The sequence below is a fragment of the Nicotiana attenuata genome, unplaced genomic scaffold (assembly GCF_001879085.1).
Source record: "Nicotiana attenuata strain UT unplaced genomic scaffold, NIATTr2, whole genome shotgun sequence".
NCBI lineage: Eukaryota > Viridiplantae > Streptophyta > Magnoliopsida > Solanales > Solanaceae > Nicotiana > Nicotiana attenuata.
Genome location: NW_017670297.1, coordinates 106,006 through 127,273, shown reverse-complemented (window position 1 = coordinate 127,273; position 21,268 = coordinate 106,006). Strand labels below are relative to the sequence as shown.

At 36.2% G+C, this 21,268-nt stretch overlaps 2 protein-coding genes and 1 non-coding gene across 3 annotated transcripts; all 3 read left to right on the top strand.

Moving 5' to 3' along the window:
- Nucleotides 1-942: 942 nt before the first annotated feature.
- On the top strand, nt 943-7,210 carry LOC109237427 (NADP-dependent malic enzyme, chloroplastic-like). The gene is made up of 20 exons (XM_019403734.1): nt 943-1,193; nt 1,305-1,582; nt 2,411-2,531; nt 2,644-2,718; nt 2,932-3,083; nt 3,178-3,283; nt 3,486-3,551; nt 3,653-3,748; nt 3,851-3,922; nt 4,003-4,086; nt 4,190-4,288; nt 4,401-4,448; nt 4,571-4,624; nt 4,722-4,820; nt 4,919-5,008; nt 5,127-5,204; nt 5,328-5,402; nt 5,491-5,581; nt 6,733-6,861; nt 6,960-7,210. The coding sequence occupies exons 1-20, from the start codon at nt 1,164-1,166 to the stop codon at nt 7,046-7,048; spliced, it is 1,932 nt and encodes a 643-aa protein (XP_019259279.1). The 5' UTR covers nt 943-1,163; the 3' UTR covers nt 7,049-7,210.
- Nucleotides 7,211-7,576: 366 nt separating this feature from the next.
- On the top strand, nt 7,577-7,648 carry TRNAD-GUC. The gene has a single exon. It is a non-coding gene; the product is annotated as a tRNA-Asp (tRNA).
- A 6,805-nt stretch (nt 7,649-14,453) lies between these two features.
- On the top strand, nt 14,454-17,780 carry LOC109237426 (histidine-containing phosphotransfer protein 4). The gene is made up of 6 exons (XM_019403733.1): nt 14,454-14,587; nt 15,181-15,311; nt 15,520-15,588; nt 16,065-16,136; nt 17,195-17,267; nt 17,578-17,780. The coding sequence occupies exons 1-6, from the start codon at nt 14,537-14,539 to the stop codon at nt 17,623-17,625; spliced, it is 444 nt and encodes a 147-aa protein (XP_019259278.1). The 5' UTR covers nt 14,454-14,536; the 3' UTR covers nt 17,626-17,780.
- The last annotated feature ends 3,488 nt before the right edge of the window (nt 17,781-21,268 follow it).

The window sequence follows — 21,268 nt, the reverse complement described above, 5'->3', positions numbered from 1 at the left end:
TTTGGACTATATATAAATATGTCTTTTGGTGTTCATTTGGAGTAGAGTGAAAAGCTTTTCTTCTAATTTTCTTCTATTGTGTTGGGTTATCTTTGTTAATCTTTGTTGTTTCTGCTCCTAGTTTATACTAGAAGAGCTTGTTGAATCCTGGGGGATACGCCTAATTTTATTTATCACGATGTAGGCGAAATATCCTTAAGGACAGTGTCCTTGACACGCCTTAAGCTAAACCTTTTATTCTCCATAATCATCTAATTTTTTCAACACTTATAAGCTTAGCCAAACACCCTCTAAGTTATACAATGTTTGGTTGTTACCTTTTGTTTTCTCATACCTAATATATGCATAAATTTATGCGTAAAATCATGTACATTTGTGTGAAATATAATATGGAATAAAGTACGGGTACTAGCTAGCAACACATGGATTAAAGTTTTATGTTGATAAATTAAACCTCATAATAGTAAAAATATATTAAAAGACAAAAAAATAAATAAAGGGAACCTAGGCGTAACTGGTAAAGTTGATATTACGTGACCAGGAGGTCACGTGTTCGAGCCGTGGAAACAGGCTCTTGCAGCAATACAAGGTCAGGCTGCGTACAATAGATACTTGTGGTCCGGCCCTTTCTCGAACCCTTGTCCTGCCGTTAATCTATCTCGACCTAACTTGTCTATGGGCCAAACGCCCCTAAGGTTAAGTGTAAGGGTATTATCAGTTTTAGCCCGCGCCAGAAACTATTCATTTGGTAGCCGAAAAAGTATATGAAACTTGTATAGTTTTTGTGTGTGTGTATATATATATATATATATATATATATATATATATATATATATATATATATATATATATATAATTTTATATATTTTCTATTATTTTTGCCGCGGCAATAAAGTATAAAGCTGGAATTAAGACGTGTCCACAGCGAAATTTACAGCGTGCAGCAGCCGCATTTTCCTTGCAAAACCCCCTGATAAAAAGCGAACTTACAGGTAGGAGAGAGAGAGAGAGGGAGAGAGAGAGAGAGGGAGAAGAAGTACATTAGAAGGAGAGGAGAGCTAAGAGCTTTACCATTACACTCTTCATCTTCTCTTAATTTCTCTCTTTCCCATTTTCAAATCACTACTAAAAGCTCAGTCTTTTGATCTCCTACTTCTATCACAATGTTCTCGTTGAACGGAAGCAGTTTTACGGTAATAACGTTTATAACACAATTAAGCCAGATTAATCTTACAAATGTTTTTTAAAACAGATGATCTAACGTGGCTATTTTTTTTTTTTTTTTTTTTTTGGTTTTTGGGCAGAACAATTCGGTATCTGGGGTTTCAAGATGTTTGACTCAGTCTCAGAAAAGGATGTCAGTTCCAATAGTGGTGTTGGCGTCTGTGAGCTCAAATGTCAAACCCGGAGACCGGAATGTCAGTGTTTTAATGGAAAATACTTTGAAGGAGATGAAGGAAAATGCTCCAGTTATTGAGAAAGATTCAAAATCGGCGGTCAGTGGAGGAGTCGGCGATGTCTACGGCGAGGATAGTGCCACTGAAGATCAAACTATTACCCCTTGGACTCACTCTGTTGCTAGGTTTAAACATTTCACCTTTTCATTAATGTTTCGACAATTCCAATGCACTGATCTGATTTTCCGATTTTTTTTAAATTGTTTTTGTTTTTTCTATCTGTGTTCGTTTCCTTCGATTAATTTATTAGAATCTGGTAAAGAATGAAATTTTCTGTCCGGGCCAGATTTTATTATTTTTTTATTGTTAAAATGCCACTTGGATTGGTCTTTTATGTTTTGTTGAGTAATAATTTTATATAACCACAGAAATAGGAAATGAATAAATCAGACATATATAGTTTAATCATTTGCTGTATATGCTACTTAGTTTACATATTTTAAGCCTCTATTTTAAATTAGTGCCTCTGGTAGATTAGTAATGCAGGATAAAGGGGTAGTTCGGCTCACTTAAATTAGTGCATTTATTTTAAAGCTAATAAATAAATTTGTTTAAATATTTTAAATCAAACGTGGGATAACATAATCCCGCATTTTATCCCGGGATTGTTATCTCTTATCCTACCAACCAAATGGCCCTTAAGTACAGTGCCTCTGGTTTCTATACACCATGATGGACACCACTAATTTGGGTGATTTCTATATTTGGCTTCGCAAAAGTATATCAAAAACAATTTTTTATTTGAACTCACCTGAAAATGATGTCATTTTGTTGATTAACTTCATATTTTTTAGTGTTAAGCGGATGAACAGCTTTTATATATATATATATATATATATATATATATATATATATATATATAGAATGATAGAGAAAGAGGATGAACAGCTGAACCTGAGAAGTGTTTTTCTTTTATGTCCATTATGAATATGATTCTGTTGTTTGGTGAGCAGCGGATACTCATTGTTGCGTGATCCAAACTACAACAAAGGGCTTGCATTCAGTGAGAAAGAAAGGGATTCCCACTATTTGCGTGGTCTTCTTCCTCCTGTAGTTGTTGATCAGGAGCTTCAGGTTGTCCATATTGGTTTTTGCATATTCTTGATTTTTCTCCCAGTCTTCCCCTCCCTGATCAAATGGAAGCTGACTGTTTAACTGCATCACTGTGTCACTTTTCTTATCTCAGGTTGAGAAATTGATGAACAATCTGCGTCAGTATGATGTACCACTGCAAAGGTACATAGCTATGATGGATCTTCAGGTATTAGCACAAATGATTTTGATAATGCTCGGTTTCTGCTCTCTGTTAAGTTCTACTAAGTTGAGCACCATGACAAAATAATATTTGGAGTCTGATTACATCTGGGACTTCCCAAACAAATAGATCTTAGTTGGATAAAGTCTTTCTATATCTTTATTCCCAACTTTATTGGCCTTGTGATACACAAATTCTTGTGTATGCTTCTTGTTGCAGGAGAGAAATGAGAGGCTATTCTACAAGCTTCTCATGGAAAACGTAGAAGAGCTGCTCCCGGTAGTTTATACACCAACAGTAGGCGAAGCATGCCAGAAGTATGGTAGCATCTTCAGACGTCCTCAAGGTCTTTTTATCAGCTTGAAAGAAAAGTATGTATTAGGAACCCAATAGATAATTCTCAATTTAGTGGCCCGAGGATTTTTCTTATTTCATTTTAAACTGAAATGCGATAGGCATTTGCAGAGGCAAAATTCTTGAGGTATTAAAGAATTGGCCTGAGAAGAAAATTCAAGTAATTGTTGTAACTGATGGAGAACGAATATTGGGCCTTGGGGACCTAGGTTGCCAGGTATGTTGTATATGAACTTCACTCAAATTATTTGAAATCATCTTAGATGAGTTCCTAGGAATAACAGAAAACTAGTTTTTCTCTTATACTCCTAGATCCTCTATGCACCAATTTATTTTTTAACATACCTACTACATATCTGTTCGCATATTTATCTTATGTTTCTAAAGGCATATTACTGAAAATCATTGCATCTTGACAGGGAATGGGGATACCTGTGGGAAAACTCTCTTTATACACCGCTCTTGGAGGCGTTCGGCCGTCAGCTGTAAGTTTTTGTAGGGAAAATGTAACGGTTGCTAGAAATGGACATGATGTCTTTCTTTCACAAATAGTGTTGTATCTTGATTACCCTTTCTTTCTTTTCAGTGCTTGCCGATAACTATTGATGTGGGCACAAACAATGAGAAATTGTTAAAAGATGAATTTTACATTGGGCTCAGGCAAAGAAGAGCTAGAGGACAGGTTCATAATTTTATTTCCTACAATGCTAGGTCGTAAAGTACATCTCATAGATGGTTGTATATCTTCTTTACTTTCTTTACTTGATGCTTCTTCCACATTCAGGAATATGCTGAACTCCTGGATGAATTTATGTCTGCTGTCAAGCAGAATTACGGCGAGAAAGTGCTCATTCAGGTTGGTTTTCTTCTGAAAAAGTTGTACATATGTAAATTGAACTTCACTTTGTGTTCTAACTTCATTATTCACATCACTAGTTTGAAGACTTTGCGAATCATAATGCATTTGACCTTCTTGCAAAGTATGGAACTAGCCACCTTGTTTTCAATGATGACATTCAGGTAAGATAAGGACTCATTCTTGTAAGGAGACGTAGATGTGGTATTTGTATGATTGATACACGATGCTATTACTAACATCATCCTGTTCTGCGCTTTCTTACAGGGAACAGCATCTGTGGTCCTTGCAGGGATCATGTCAGCACTAAACTTGGTGGGAGGAACCTTAGCAGAGAATACATTTTTATTCCTGGGAGCTGGGGAGGTACTTATTCCATACATTGCAGAGCTGGATTTGATCATGTTTAGTTCTCCCTTCCATTCTCCGTTACTGCAATTTCCGTTTATGTTCATTAAATCACTTGTTGACAATGCAGGCTGGTACTGGTATAGCAGAACTCATAGCTCTTGAAATGTCAAAGCAGGTTTGGACTTGAAGGAAACAATTTGTCTTTGTTTTGATTAGTGATCTCGTATCAAAAGTTTCAACCACTTTTAATACAATGAAATATGCCAAGTGTTTTATGCATTAGTCTTTCTTGTGTAGACTGGGGCCCCTCTAGAAGAGACACGCAAGAAAATTTGGATGGTGGATTCTAAGGTATTTGAAATCGCCTGTATCATATCTTTTAACTTTTCTATCATTCTTCACGCAGCTCATTGTTATACTAAGCGTCCACCCATCATTCTTTCTCTAGGGGTTGATTGTTAGGTCTCGTATGGCGTCACTTCAACATTTTAAGAGGCCCTGGGCTCATGACCATGAGCCAGTAAAAGAACTGGTGAATGCTGTGAAGGTACGACAAATATATCACCTTCTCCTTCTTTTGCGATCTCTCTCTCCCCTCTCCTCCCCTTCCCAGTGTCATTCTCAACTCGTATTATTGTGTACCAGTCAATTAAGCCAACTGTCTTGATTGGGTCTTCCGGAGCTGGGAAGACGTTCACTAAAGAGGTGGTACAAACTATGGCAACCTTCAATGAGGTACTACTCCTTGTTCCTTGAAATCCTTCTCGGAGAAAAGCTACATTCTGCAGTCCACCGGGTTTGGGTAATACATCTCAGAAAGAGGAACTTACTGTTCTAAATGTTTGCACTGCAGAAACCAATTATTTTTGCTCTCTCCAACCCAACGTCACAGTCTGAATGTACTGCTGAAGAGGCTTATACATGGAGTAATGTAAGTTATTAGACAGTCCACTTTGTGGGTAACTATGTATGAAGTTGGTATTGCTCTGTCAGTGTTCTTGTCTCCCATATGTTTTAATTTTGAAGTTCTATAATATTTTCTTGTTCCACTCAGGGCCGAGCCATTTTTGCTAGCGGGAGTCCGTTTGCTCCAGTTGAGTACAAGGGGAAAGTCTTCGTGTCTGGCCAGGTTTGAGATGTCAAAACGACGTGGTTTTTATTTTCTCTTAACAAGTACTATACGATATAAGTACTAAATTCTCTCTTTTATAAACTAGGCAAATAATGCATATATCTTTCCTGGGCTTGGTCTGGGACTGCTAATTTCCGGTGCAATTCGCGTTCATGATGACATGCTCCTGGCAGCCTGTAAGTTCTGCAAATTATAATATCTGCTATTAATTGCTCTCTCCTTTCTTAATAAATAAATGTATCTGTGGAACAAAGTACAGCAGTAAATATAATTAAGACCGAGAAGCTTACTTTTGCTGTTTTCAAGAGAGGGATGGAGATTCTGTTCCCTGGCAATGCAAAAATGCTTCTATTTCTAGATTTTCTAGATTGAAATTCTTTGCATATGCTATTGCTCACATTTGAACTTGGAATTGGCATCTTTCCAACCTTTACACTAAGGTGGTGCATTAACAAGATGGGAACCAGTTGTTTTTCAAGCATTAAAAAAAAGGAAAAGAGAGAAAAAAGAAATATGAGAACTAGTTGATGTTTATAAAAGTTGTATATGGAACTGCGAAACCAGGTCCGCTTTAGTTGCTCCAGTTGACACCATCAAATAGTCCATCTTCTGTCCAACTACATTTTCATTCCAGCGGTCTCTCATGCTCTACGCCAAGCTATGCATTTTATACCTCTACTACTCCTAGATCATTTTACTTGATGTAGGTTAAATGCGATCCTAAAATTACAAAGGCTGTTATATCTACTAGTTCTTGGAAACATGTCGCGAATAGTTGTTTTATCTGCTTGTTGTGTACAGATTTCTACCTACATTGGAAGCTTCTTACCTCGAACTTTGGTACATCGGATAAATTTACATTGTCTGAAGATTGCAGTGGATAGTATTCCAGTTCCTTGTATTGACTGCCATGTGACCAGGAGGTCACGGGTTCGAGCCGTGGAAACAGCCTCTTGCAGAAATGCAGGGTAAGACTGCATACAATAGACCCTTGTGGTTCGGCCTTCCCCGGACCCCGCGCATAGCAGAAGCTTAGTGCACCGGGCTGCCCTTTTGTCTGCTATTGGGTGGATTTCTCACCTGCCACAACTTGGTCACATTTTTTAACCCCTGAAGCCCAAAAGAAAAAAGCAAAAGGAATAAACAAAATATTCTCACTGATCACAATAACAATAACAACGACTATCCCTTAATCGCAAGCAAGTTGAGATCTGCTATATGAATCTTAACTATCCAAGTCGCTTAAATCTTAAAAGTAACATGGACAACGACTTCCGTTTCTTCATAAATTCTTACATTTTTCTCTCCACTCTTTTCGTCTGAACAGCGGAAGCATTAGCAGCAGAAGTTAGTCAAGAGAACTTTGAGAAGGGACTAATATACCCACCATTTTCCAACATAAGAAAGATTTCAGCTCACATTGCTGCCAAGGTGGCAGCCAAAGCATATGAACTAGGTATCTAATTTTCGCCTCTACAACCTTGTCACTGTAAGACTTCACATTTTATATATAATTTAGCAATTTGTTGATGTGTCTTTTTCGTTGTCCATCAGGTTTGGCCACTCGTCTACCGCAACCTGAGAACCTAGTGGCATATGCTGAGAGTTGCATGTACAGCCCCAGTTACCGTAGCTATCGCTAGTCATTTTTTGTTGATTTGAAGATTAGTTAGTGCTCGAGATGTTCTTTTCTCTTTTGAATTTCTCCGTTCAATCCTATGTAGGGAGCAAAAATATTTGGTATGACTTGTTACTTTTGTTAGATGTGAATATAGATATTCCGAAGTCATCGTCATATTATATAAGTCGAAAGTCACCTATCCTAAGTATCCTTTATTGTCAGCTGATGAAATATAAAAGTGGCAATGAAAACAGAGAAAATGGATGTCTCGCGGTAACGTTTAAAGTACATGCGTCGTGTAGCTAATATCTACAGCGGAAACATGGAAAATAAATCGCTTAAGTTATGCATTTTGCCGGCCGGGCAAGAATAATTACATCTGTCAGTAAAATTATATAAAAAAAAATGTATATTATATATATTAATGTACAAAAAATATACATTTTGCTAGCTTGATTAATGTGATGTCTTTCCATATTTATAGTGGACTGGTTTGTTACGTTTAGATGGCTAGCGATAAATATAGAAGTAAGACGATTGACGTAATAAGGTCGTTGTAGTATAGTGGTAAGTATTCCCGCCTGTCACGCGGGTGACCCGGGTTCGATCCCCGGCAACGGCGTTTATTTTATGTTTTTTCATCAACGTCGTTGTAGTATAGTGGTAAGTATTCCCGCCTGTCACCCGGATGACCCGGGTTCGATCCCCGGAAACGGCCAACTAAAAAGAATTTGTTGGATAGTATGAGCAGAATAGATACTGTGGGGAAAATATCTGTAAAATGTCACCCTAAAAGCTAGCTTTTGTATTGCATCTATGCTCAAATTTATGTTTAAATATTCTCTTGAGAGCACATTCTTCTTGCAAAATTAATAAACTGGTATTTTTTTTTGTGAAAGATGGGATAATTCTCTAGAGATATATATCCCACTCAAGTATTTATGCAAAAAAATAAAAATAAAGTGATGGCACCTGCAACATTAATAGGGAACCAACAAATAAGTGGCAAAGAAATACTAAAAGATAAACGAAAAAGGAGCCAATAATGTATCGTTGGACAGGGGCGGCGATTCTTATCAACATAGGATATAACAAGAGAATCGAAAATTTTAAAATGATTTTTTATTTTATTTTCTTAAAATGGAAGCTGATAAACAAATATGTTCTGATCCTAAATCCACCCATTCTAGTATCAAAGCTTTTTTGGTTGTACTTTTAACAATGGATGAGATGTGAATGGGGGGAAGAAAGCAATAAAAAGGAATAAAGCTAGAATTATCTCTTCTCCTTTAGTCCAATACTTTATCTCAATTTTTGCTGTTTCTAGACAGATCCATTATACGCCAACCAATCATTGGGTTTTCTCTTTTTATCTTCGTCCAATTTGGGCTTCCGTTTATAAACTCTGTTTTCCGTATTTAGTCACTTGCTTTTATAAATTCTATTTTCCTTATTTAGTCACTTAAGGAATGATACTGTTTTTCAATATTCCCCAGCAAGACACCAAAGAACGACAAGTGTCCTGGACCCTGCGCTGATCGAATTATAAAGGAATGTAAAGTCTAAAATCTTCCTTTTCACGCACAAATTCATATTCAGTAGAATTCAGTCGTTTATTCGTATTCGATAAAATAGTGCAAAAACGAATTGAAATGACCAATTGTTAGCAGCCATAGCCATTAACGAGAGAGAAAGAGATAGTAGATCGAGAGAGAACTGAGAAGAATGAAGAACAGATTTGAGGAAAATTAGAAATGCAAAAATCGTATCTTTTCTATTCTCTGAACACTGTATATATATACAGTAAATTAACTAACTAACTCTTAACTTCCTAACTACACATTCAACCGCCTAACTACAGTTAAGTTTACTAACTAACTAAGGTTAGTTATCAGCTTGTGTCTTAGTCTAGCTAACACTCCCCCTCAAGTTGATAATTTGAACAAGTTCTCTACTCCAAGCTGGTTCAGTAAGTGATGATGTTGAGCCTTCCCTAAACTCTTGGTAAACAGATCTGCTAATTGATCTTCAGTATGAATATACTTAGTTCGTATCAGTCCTTTGGCTGATTCTTTCTCAAACAAAATGACAGTCTATGTCGTTGTGCTTTGTTCTCTCATAAAATATAGGGTTAGCTGCTATTTGTATTGCAGCTTTGCTATCTGATATCATCTTCACTACATCTGGATGTTGACTCCAAGTTCTTTAAACAAGCCTACCAACCATGTAATTTATGTTGCACATGCAACCATGCTTCTAAACTCAGATTCTGCAGAACTTCTTGAGACAGTGTTCTGCTTCTTGGACTTCCAAGATATCAAGGACCTTCCAAGCTTGACTAAGTACCCAGTGACTGATCTTCTTGTTCTATGCATGCTCCCCAATCAGAGTCACAGTAGGCAGTGAGCTGCACAGTATGTCATGTAGGTATGATCAATCCCAGACCAAGAGCTTCTTTAATATACCTCACTACCCTTAAAGCTGCTTCCATATGAGATACTTTAGGAGAGTGCATGTATTTACTTAATACATGTACTGCAAAGGCAATATCAGGTCTAGTCATAGTTAGATACAATAGCCTTCCAACTAGTCTTTGGTACCTGGTGGGATCTTCAAGTAGTTTATTCCCAGATGACTCCTTATGATGGATACATTCATCATACTACACTGATGTAAGTTTCTGGTTCAACTCTAGTGGAGTATCAGCTGGTTTAACTCCACCTAGACCTGCCTCAGCAGTTAGCTCAAGAGCATACTTTCTTTGACTCATGAAGATGCCTTCATTTGATCTTGCACATTCAATGCCAAGGAAAAACTTTAACTCCTCCAGGTCTTTCATCTTGAACCTCTGCTGCAATTTACACCTAGTGTCACTAATCAGACTTGGATTATTACCAGTCATCAATAAGTCATCCACATACACCAAGACTATGACTACATCACCTACAGTCTTCTTGGTGAATAGGGAATAGTCATAGTGTCTGCGTTCAAATCCCATTGACACCAGAGCTTCAGTCAGTTTCATATTCCACTGCCTAGGAGCCTGTTTGAGACCATATAGAGATTTGTGTAGTTTGCAAACTTTCTGATTCTCCCGCTGCCTGACAAACCCTTCAGGAATTACCATATAGACTTCCTCTAGGAGATCACCATTGAGGAAGGCATTATGCACATCCATTTGGTATATGAACCACTGTTTTGAAGCTGCCAGTGCAATATTGGACCTAACCGTGACCATCTTAGCTACTGGTGAAAAGGTTTCACTGTAGTCTAAGCCTTCCCTTTGACGATAGCCTTTGACTACCAATCTTGCCTTGAATCTCTCTATCTCCCATGAAGCCTTATGCTTGATCTTGAATATCCATCTACAACCAATAGGTTTCTTTCCAGGGGACAGATCAACAATACTCCAGGTGTGGTTATCCTCTAATGCTGCTATCTCCAGTTTCATAGCTTCAACCCACTGAGGATCTTTGACTGCCTCTGAGTATGTTTGAGGCTCAGTGCATGCAAAGTGAGCTGATAAGACTTGACTGTAAGATGGAGAAATGTGTGAGTAGGTTACACGAGTTGAGATTGGATAGGCACATTTGGACCCTTTTGAATGAACCACATAGTCATGTAGCCACAGATGTGGTCTACTGGTTCTAGAAGACTTTCTAAGTTCATGTGAACTTAGAGGATCAACTACAGGATCTTCACTTATAGTTGAAATTTAGTTGTGTTTGGAATATGGCAATGATTGTCTGCATTGTCATCTACTGAAGTTCCTGGAGAGGACTGTATCACACTTTGAGGAGCTGTAAACAGAGTTATCAATAGCATCAGGAACAAACTCCAGCACAGGAAACAAAGGATTAGTGATCTACTTTATGTGCTTGAAAGGATATATTTCTTCTTGAAATGTAACATTCCTGTTGATTAGGAAGGTTTTTGAGGAAAGATCGTATAGAATATATCCCTTTTGAGTGGATGAATATCCCATGAGAACAGATGAAATTGCTCCAGATGAAAACTTATCATGCACTTTAGGACTGGATGCATAGCACAAGCACCCAAAGACTCTTAAGTGATGCAATGAGGGAGGATGCAAATAGAGCATCTCAAAAGGTGTCTTGTACCCAATTACCTTGGATGGAAGTCGATTGATGAGATACATTTGTAGTTACACACTCTCCCCAGAATCTTAGAGGAATAGAGGCTTGAAATCTGAGAGACCTTGCCATCTCCAGAATTGTTCTATGCTTTCGTTCCACAACTCCATGTTGTTGTGAAGTGTATACACAAGATCTTTGATGTATGATGCCAAGAGTAGTTAACAAGGATGTAAATTCATTGCTAAAGAATTCACTTCTATTGTCAGTTCTCAAGTACTTTACATCAGTATAGAGAACAAATTCTTCGCTTTACCAGAAAATCTCTCAGCACTACTACAACTTCAGATTTAGTGTTGATAAGAAATATCCAAGTATATCTAGAATAGTCATCAACTAGAGTGACAAAGAATCTTTTTCCATCATAGGTTGGCACCCTATAGGGTCCCCAAATATCACAACGTACTAATTCAAATACAGACTTGGTAGTTGAATTACTTAGAGGAAAGGGCATTTTTGATTGCTTAGCCAAATGGCATACATGACAGTGTTAGTGGAGCAGTCTTTCACATCACTGATTACATTGAACCTTTTTATTATATTTACAGGAGCATGTCCTAACCTCTTGTGCCATAGACTACGAGATGAGAATAAACTAGAGTTTGAAATAGTACTAGAACTAGACTTAGGCTCAGAACTAGAAGAGACATCAACTGTGCTAAGACATCTTCCTTCGGACAATGTTGAGGAGTTTTAAAGACCTTCTCCTTGTAGAAGATACAGTCCATGATTCTCCATACCAATCCCCTTCACCTGACCACTGTAGAGATCCTTAAAAATACAGAAGTCAGGGAAGAAGGAAATTAGGCACTGAAGCTCCTTGGTGAGTTGTGATACAGACAATACGTTGTACTTAAAGTCTGGTATGTACATCACATTAGATATAGTTTGATCATTAAGAACAACAATAGCCTTCCCTTTATGAGTAACAGACACCATTTCTCCATTTGGTAAGTGAACTACATTTTTACTTTCGTCGTTAATAGTACTATGTGAATTAAGCATGCCAATTCTAGAAGTCATATGATTTGAGGCACCAATGTCTATGATCCACTTCTTATTGGCAAAATTGGTCATTAGGGCAATCAGAGTACCTGTTGCAGCCAATTAACTGGATGGTCCTAGAGCTTCCTCATTTCCTTTTGACAGCAGTTGAAGAATTTGCTAATAATGTTCCTTAGTAAAGAAAGCAAGAGCTGAATGAGGCTGAGGAGGAGGTCCATAGCTAGGAGCCTGCTGCTGTGGATAGACAACTGATTGTTGTGGATACACATAGGGATCTCCTCCTTTGTTCTGTTGATAGGCAGCATTGGCTTGAGGTATTGCACACTGTGGTTGAGAGTGCCTGTAAGCAGTATCTCCTACAGCAAAATCTACACCCGAGGCACCATTAGCATACAAACCAAGAGTTGTAGAACCTTTCTTCTTGGTCTTGAAGTCAGGTGGATATCCTATGAGTTTGTAGCAATTCTCTTTGGTGTCCTTTGCAATAACAGTATTCACATTGAACCCGACTCTTCTTAAACTTGTAACTACCTCCCGGGGCTCCATTTCCTCTGTTGCTATACAATGGTGTGCTTTCTATCCCTTCAGCAATTAGCATAGACTGCTGACAGGTTGCAAGACTTTTGACTTTCTTGATCAACAAGTAGTGCATATGCTTTGTTGATGCTAGGTACATGAGACATCATCATAATTTGGCTTCTGGCTTGGGTTTAGGTTTCATTCAAACCTACCAGAAACTGCAGTAACCTATTAGCTTCAAAATGTTGAGAATATTTCTTAGATTCAGGACAAGGGCAAGCAGGACAAGGCATGAGTGCGTCAAATTCATCCCACAGATCTTTCAATTTAGAGAAATAATCAGCAATTGTCATGGTTCCTTGAGTAAGACTATGGATTTCTCTATGAAGATATAGAACTCTAGAACCAATGACTTTATCAAATCTTTCCTTGAGATCCTCCCAAACCTTATGAGCATCAGAAGCATACAGAACACTACTCAATAAGCCAGGTCTAACTGAATTCATGATCCATGACAGATCAACAACATTAACCTTTTCCTATTGATCATGTAACTCAGGTTTAAACCTAGCTAGTTTTAGGAAGTCGACCATCAACAAAACCTAATTTGCTCTTACCTAAAAGGCCAATTCTCATAGCACGACTCCATAGAGCATAATTGTCCGATCCAGTCAGCAGAAGTGAAATCAGTGTGCTTCCTGGAGTATCGGTTTGCTGTAAGAACAAAGGATGATTATGATCGATTATTGGAAAACTTGTGGTGCTTGTTCCCAAATCACCATTTCCAGTGTTAGGAGGAACAGGTACACCACTCGAGGGACTCGACTCATCTCCAATTGTCATTTTCTAGCAACAAAGTACTTGCCGATCAGTTGAATTGAACAAATTTTGCAAAATTCTCTCCCAATTCACAAACCCTAGCTCCTTCTAGCTCAGATGAACTCTACGACAATTAAACTAGAAATTGTTGAACTGAGGTTTCTGAGAAGATCGGAGCAAACTCGAGCTGCGATGAGGACCTACGCCGGTGGCTCTGGTATCATGTTAGCAGCCATAGCCATTAACAAGAGAGAAAGATATAGTAGATCGAGAGCGAACTGAGAAGAATGAAGAACAAATTTGAGGAAAAATGGAAATGCAAAAATCGTATCTTTTCTAAACACTGTATATATACAGTAATTAACTAACTAATTCTTAACTTCCTAACTACACATTCAACCGCCTGACTACAGTTAAGTTTACTAACTAACTAAGGTTAGTAATCAGCTTGTGTCTTAGTCTAGCTAACACCAATAAATTCAAGTCTATATTCTTTATACATGTCGCGAGCAAATTTTCTACATGCATAAAACCTTCCAATTTTAGGCTGAGACGGAGCCTGAATTTAAAGTTTTTGTGTGCGGGATTCTAATTCTTTTAAGTTATTGTTCAATAACTCAAGACAAATATAAAATTTAGACGAAAGCTGTTAGGTTCAATTGTAAGGCAGGCTCCTCCCCTGATTTTAGGGTAACGAGGATGAGTGCCTTCCTAATGTACAATTGGACATCACAGTGAACGTATTAATTACCAACCGAAAAAATGAATAAAATTATTTTATTTTTCCATAGGAGGAAGAAATATCATCGTGCTAATTTTGAATACATAGCCAACATAAAAGTTCAATTGTAACTAAAGAAGAATAAGAAATTAAAACAACGTCCATGGCGTCATTATTCTTTCCCCGCTCCTATATAAACCCTCTTTTCATATGCCTAATTCCCATCTCATTCTCTATCATATCACTACATCTCTGATCTGTGAGTCTGTTATTTAATTTAATCATTACTCCTATGGAATTACATCGGCAACTTGCCAACCTAAGGCAGTCCTTTTTCGATCAGGTTTCTCTTTCTTCCATTTCCTTGCTTTCGTCCTCCCTACTGTCATGGTCAATGGCATAAGTTAGGATTTTGCATAAGCGGTATTACAATTTTAAAAAATCGACAAAAATAAATTACTTATAAATGACAAGCGGTATCATTTTCTTTATATAACCTCATTGTTTTTATTTTTCTCATAAATATATAATGAAATTTGTCAGCGAAACGGTGTCCTATGACACCGCAAATGGTACAAGGTGCATGCGGTCCTGGGCATGGTAACTTAACATGTTTTAATAACATATAAACTTATTACTCCATTATTTTAATTAAGTTACTGTTTGGTATTTATTAAATAGAGTTACTTGTAGTTGCTCTTTAAGCAACCTAATCATATAAATATTTCTTACAAATTCATAGACATAACTAAACTCTTTAATTAATTGCTACTACTATTTACCTAGTTGTTGCATACATTCGTTCTTTTTACTACTATAAGATATGCACAATACTCTTCTCCACATGCACTTGGCACGAGAATAGGATATTATTCTGGCACTCTGGTTTGAAACGAAATTTATTATATGATCGAGTTTGATATCTCGTGGGTGCAGGGATATCTTGATGAGCAATTTATTCAGTTGGAAGAGCTACAGGATGATGCTAATCCTAACTTCGTAGAGGAAGTTGTTACTTTGTTTTATAAAGATTCTGCTCGCTTAATCCATAGCATTGACCAGGCATTGTGAGTTTTGTTTCATCAGTACTGATCCTTTATTATTTTATACACATTTATGTACATCTTAATTAATTCCTAGTCATATATAATAGAGTACGTACTAATATCAATGACGATCTAATTAATTAGTTGGAGACTACATTCAGGAATATCGACTGTTTAACTATAAATGATACTGAAGTATAATTCATGTTTATATTTTGATGCGTTTCAGGGAGAAACAACCTCTAGATTTTGCAAAGCTAGATAGCTATATGCACCAGTTCAAGGGCAGTAGTTCAAGGTAATCAGTAGTAATAACAATACAAGAATATGTGACAAATTAAACTAGCTAGATGATACTTATAGCCTGTTTGGCCAAGCTTCTTTTGAGGCAGAAGCGCTTTTTTTTTGGTCAAGCTTTTGAAAGAAGAAAAAAAGTGCTTTTGAGGAGAAGCAGAAGCAGTTTTGGAGAAGCAGAAAAAAGTAGCTTCTCTCCAAAAGCACTTTTTTGAAAAGCACTTTTGAGAAAAATATACTTAGAAACAGTTTTTTAAAGCTTGGCCAAATATTAATTGCTGCTCAGAAGTGTTTTTCGAATTAATTAGCCAAACACAAACTGCTTCTCACCAAAAGTATTTTTGAGAAAAATACTTTTAAAAAAAAATACTTCTCAAAATAAGCTGATTTTTACTGCTTGGCCAAACGAGCTATTAATAAAACTAGCCCGTTTCTTCAACCTAGCCAAGAAGTACCAATAATTTTCTCTTGTCTTAGCAGCATTGGAGCCAAGAAGGTAAATACTGAATGTACGCAGTTCAGGGAATACTGCCGAGCTGGAAATGTGGAAGGGTACGTAACCTTTTTGTCTTACGTGTTCAGCCTAACCTAGAAGTTTTGGTCGAAAATCTATATTTGTCTTAAAATTTTTATTGAACATGTATATAAATTATTAATTTAGAACTCAGTAACTTAAAAGTAGCTAGAATCCTCAACCCATAAACTTCAAATCATGGTTTCACCTCTGATTTTATCTACCTTATTTTGTAATTAATTAAGTTACTAATTCCATTTATTATGAGTACCTTTTAGATGGACTTGATTATGCAAAAATCCTTTTCGCTTAATTTTTTTTTTATGGATATCTTTTAGATGACCTAATAATATCAAAAAAAATTATTTTCCATGATCATTGTATATATAGAAATTAAATTCATATATATATATATATATATATATATATATATATATATATATATATATATATATATTTCTCATGCATGTTAGGACTACTCCATTACAACATTTTATCGGACGTTTATGGAGCGAATCATGACACAAATTCTACTCTTTTTAATCTCCATTGCATTTTCTTACTATTTTAAATATATATACCCAGAAATCCTCTGGAATTTGTCGTAATCAATGCCTTGCAAGATGCTCAATCCAGAATTTACTTTACTTTAACATATTGCGCTTTTACGTATGCTCTTGCATCCGAAAATTATAAATATCACAAAATAACGGATGAAATTTTAGCGACAATAGGCGTGCATCACAAAAATTGTACATAATTTAGTCATGATTAATTAATAATTGTCGAAAAAAAAAGTAATATTTTTCAAATGCCACTAAGAAACACGTTGAGATATGAAAGACAGTTATTCCATCTCCTTTACTGTTTAGCTTTTCATCAAATTCGAAAATTTGAAACTATTAAGGAACAGATAATTAAAAAGTCAATTTTTGTTGCGCAAAGATGTCTTTATGCTTTATTTTTAGGTGGGCTGTCAGGGAATCAAGGGATGCATGTTCATTCATTTGGACTGATTTTCTAATTCTTAATCTTGATTATTACGTGACTGATTTTTTTTTTTTTTTTTTTTTGTTCTCCATGAATTATAAAGCAGATGCAAGAGAACTTTCCAGCAATTAAAGAGAGAATATGCAGTACTCAGAAAGAAGCTAGAAGCCTATTTTCAGGTGGCCTAGTTTTTTTTTATTATAATGTTTTAATTATTTCTACCTCAAATGACTTGCATCGTTAAATTAATTAACTTATATATCAAATATTGTCGATCAGTCATAAAAGGTTATAGTGAGTACTCCTTTATCCTTTTGAGTTTTGTGTATGTAATCGCTTTTGGTAGGAAGCACTTTACTCCGAAAAGTGATACTTCCTCACAAATCTTAATTAGTCGGGCCCCAAAGCGATACCGGACATCGGGTTGAAAAATCAAAATAAAAATGTCCATAAAATTTATATGACTAACTCCAGTGTTACTGTGTGCAGTTTGCAAGACAAATTGGACCAATTGAGATGGCGTCTCGCCCAAATTAAAGTAACTGGTGAGGATTGAGAAATATGATCCAAGTCATAGGAGAAAGCATATGTTCTAGCATTAGAGGTTAAGTTGCACTAGCTAATAATATGGTTGTATACATTAAGCATATGGGATGTGCTATTGGATACATGAAATGAAGACTTTTTCCACATCTTTATTCACCTTTAATTTTCTCGTTGATTTTCAACGTTATTGTTATTATTGTTATTCAACAGAGGTGGTCTTTTGCCAGTTACATACATACAAAATATCGAGAATTGAACATGCACTCATATATGAATTATGAAAAGCATTAAGTATTACTAGACTGTAAGTCTTGGTGGTGAATGAATTAGAATTTTTAAAGTTTGTCAACATGACATATACGGCATCTATGAATTCCTAATAGTTATGTGCCTTGTGGGTAAAATTTAGCAAATCCTTGAGGTTATCAGTGGGAAGCAAGGCCCAGATGCCTCTTTGATATGACCCATTTTGTAACTAAAAGTGGCCTAAAACTTAAAAATAGCCAGATTTACAAGTGGTCATTTAAAACTAGCCACAGTTTCAAAAATAATCGAAATTTAGCCACTTTTCATGTAAAGATAAATCGGAACGAAAACACAGTTCAAAATCCGGAAAAAAACTCCAGTATAATATACTGGAATTCCAGTATACTTATGCTGGAACTCCAGTATAATAGTGGCTATTTTTCAATATACTGGAGTTCCAGTATAATATACCGCCAGCATAATATACTGGAATTTTTCGCGTGTTGGAGTTCCAGCATAATACGCTGGAAGTTCTTACACAGGTGCACCGATCTCCAGTATATTATGCTGGAACTTTCCGTGTTGCAACAAAATAGTGGCTATTTTTCAATGACTTTGCAAACGCTGGCTATTTTTGAATGACCAGTCCGAAAACTGGCTAGCCCGTTTTTTTTTTACCTAAAAGTGAGCTGGAAATGACACTAGGTAGCCACTTTCAAGGTCCAGTTTGACTATAGATTTTGAGTTCACTTCTTCAAAACAAAAAATTGAAAACATTATTTGTTTATGAAATATGATCCTGTTTTGGGGGAAAAAACTTCAAAAATTTTCAAGTTCCCAAAACTTGGTTTAGGACAGTTTTTGGGTGAATTTTTTTCTTTCACTCACAAAACTTCAAGTTTTCTTCAAATAAATTGCATGTCCAAACACAACTTCAACTTTCAAAAATTATTTTTCAACAGAATTTCAAAAACTCTTTTTTCAAGTTTCAATCGATTTGTCCAAACGTTAGCTAATTATAATGTTTAAACTATATCCATAATTTATAACGTATTTAAATATTAGCCAATTTGCTCAAACTTCAGGACATAGAATCCTGAAGTTTAAACCTCAAAGTTCAAACTTCAGGACATCGTGTTCTAAAATTTGAAAATTGTGTTCAGAAATTCGAATCTTACGTCCTGAATTTTAAAATAGCAGTTCAGTAAATCAGCAGCTCAAAAATTTAGGACACTAAGGGTGTGTTTGGTATGAAGGAAAATATTTTCCTAAAAAATATTTTCATGAAAAATGAGTGGTTTTGTTATTTATTTTTCCCTTGTTTAGTTGGTGAGTGAAAAACTTTTTCTGAAAAATATTTTCTAGTATTTGGTTAGAGAGTAGAAAATATTTTTTTATGCTACTCTCCTCACCCCCTTCCCCGAAGTCCCCAAGAGTCCTTCAACCCCCCCCTACCCCCCCCCCCCCCCCAAATACCCAGCGTTTTCAAGACTCTACTTTCTTCAAAAATTTAATTATTCTTCTAAAAATTCATACAAATCCAAAGGAACTAATGTATTATTTTACTTTTTTACACAAAACAACGTTGAAATTTGTGTTCCACAACTAAAAAGAAAATACTCTTTTTTGGGTTGAAAAAGAAAGTACTCTTTCTACAACATGAAAATAAAGTACTCATTTTATTAAAATAAAAGAAAATACTTTTTCTACTTGATAAAAAAAAACTCATGTTGTTGAAATGAATGAAAAATACTTTTTCTACATCATGAAAAGAAAATACTTTTTTTTGTTGAAATGAAAGAAAATACTTTTTACTACATCATTTTGTTGAAATGAAAGAAAATATTTTTTCTACATCATGAAAAGAAAGTACTTTTTGTTAAAATGATAAAAAACTTTTTTTATCATGAAAAGAAAATACTCATTAATTTGTTGAAATGATTTTTTTCTTTAATCTATAACATGAAAAGAAAGTACTATTAATAATATTTTAATTAGGGATGGGAGTGGGACGTGGTGGGGTTGTTAGGTTGGGGGTGTGGGGGTGGGTTGGTGGGGAAGAGGAATAGGGCGGAAAGGTTGAAAAAGAGTTTTGGAAAATGTTTTCCCTTCTTTTGATAGGGAAAATATTTTTCTCCAATTAGAGGAAAATGAGTTCACGAGAAAAATACTTTTTAAAATATTTAAGCCAACCAAATATGGGAAAATTAAAAAATATTTTCTGGACAATATTTTCCTTCATACCAAACACACCCTAAGTTCTGAATTCTAAATTAGGAGCTCAAAAATTCAGGATACTTAGTCCTTAAGTTTGGAAAAATTAGCTAAACTTTGAAAACATTATAATGTGAATATATTTTAACAATAGTCGTAAAAATGGCTACTAGTGCACTTCGCCCAACACTGAAGTCACCTTGTGAAGTTTCTCACTAGCTGGTGCTACAAGGATCATTTTAGAGTTGAATTTGTCACGACCCTAAAACCGACCTGGTCGTGATGGCGCCTATCGTGAAACTAGGCCAGCCGACACAATTCCTGAATTCAATCAGTATTCAATAAAAGTCATTTTAAGCCATTAATTAATCAATAATCTCATAATGTAAGTCTAAATGAACAGTGCAAAATAAATACACAAGCCCAACATTAGGGTGTCACAAGTCACGAGCATGTACTAAGGTCTGAATACAACGAAGAGTCTGAAAATAAACTATAACAGACTAAGGAAGGTAAGAGGGAGAGAGCAGGGCTGCGAACGCCGGGCAGCTACCTTGCTAACTCCGATGACTCTGCCACTGAGCAATCAACACCCACTACCGCGTTCAAAAATACCTGAATCTGCATACAAGGTGCATGGAGTAATGTGAGTACGCCAACTGAGTAAGTAATAAAAGTAAATGAAAGCTGAGCAGTAAGAAAACACGTAAGCCACGTCATAACGCTACAGCAAATACAGTACATTTCCAAAACAGTACAGAAATTATTTATTTCGTAAATCAAACTCAGTTTCAATAAAAACCCTTTCCTTTTTAAAACATCTTCCAATAGCTTCAAACGAGTGATAAAAACAGTGAGTAAAAATGATAGAAACGTAAACAGCCCCTCGAGCAAAACATGTACCATACACCGCCCCTTGGGCAAAATATAAACAGAACCAGCCCCTCGGGCTACCTCACAATCACTCGTAATCAGCCCCTCGGACATAACATGGATCAAGAACAGCCCCTCGGGCATAACATGGATCAAGAACAGCCCCTCGGGCTACATCACATCACTCATAGTGGGTACCCGCGCTCACTAGGGGTGTGCAGACTCCGGAGGGGCTCCTACAGCCCAAGCGCTATAACAATCCATCTCATAGCATAATCAAACTGGCCATCGGCCTCATAAC

Excerpts from the sequence above, each read along its gene's own strand:
- LOC109237427 (XM_019403734.1), top strand. The coding sequence starts at position 1,164 with ATGTTCTCGTTGAACGGAAGCAGTTTTACG. Across the intron at positions 1,194-1,304 it reads TGAACGGAAGCAGTTTTACG|AACAATTCGGTATCTGGGGT; the intron begins GTAATAACGTTT and ends GTTTTTGGGCAG. Across the intron at positions 3,923-4,002 it reads GCGAGAAAGTGCTCATTCAG|TTTGAAGACTTTGCGAATCA; the intron begins GTTGGTTTTCTT and ends TCACATCACTAG.
- LOC109237426 (XM_019403733.1), top strand. The coding sequence starts at position 14,537 with ATGGAATTACATCGGCAACTTGCCAACCTAAGGCAGTCCTTTTTCGAT. Across the intron at positions 16,137-17,194 it reads CGAGCTGGAAATGTGGAAGG|ATGCAAGAGAACTTTCCAGC; the intron begins GTACGTAACCTT and ends ATTATAAAGCAG. Across the intron at positions 17,268-17,577 it reads AGCTAGAAGCCTATTTTCAG|TTTGCAAGACAAATTGGACC; the intron begins GTGGCCTAGTTT and ends TACTGTGTGCAG.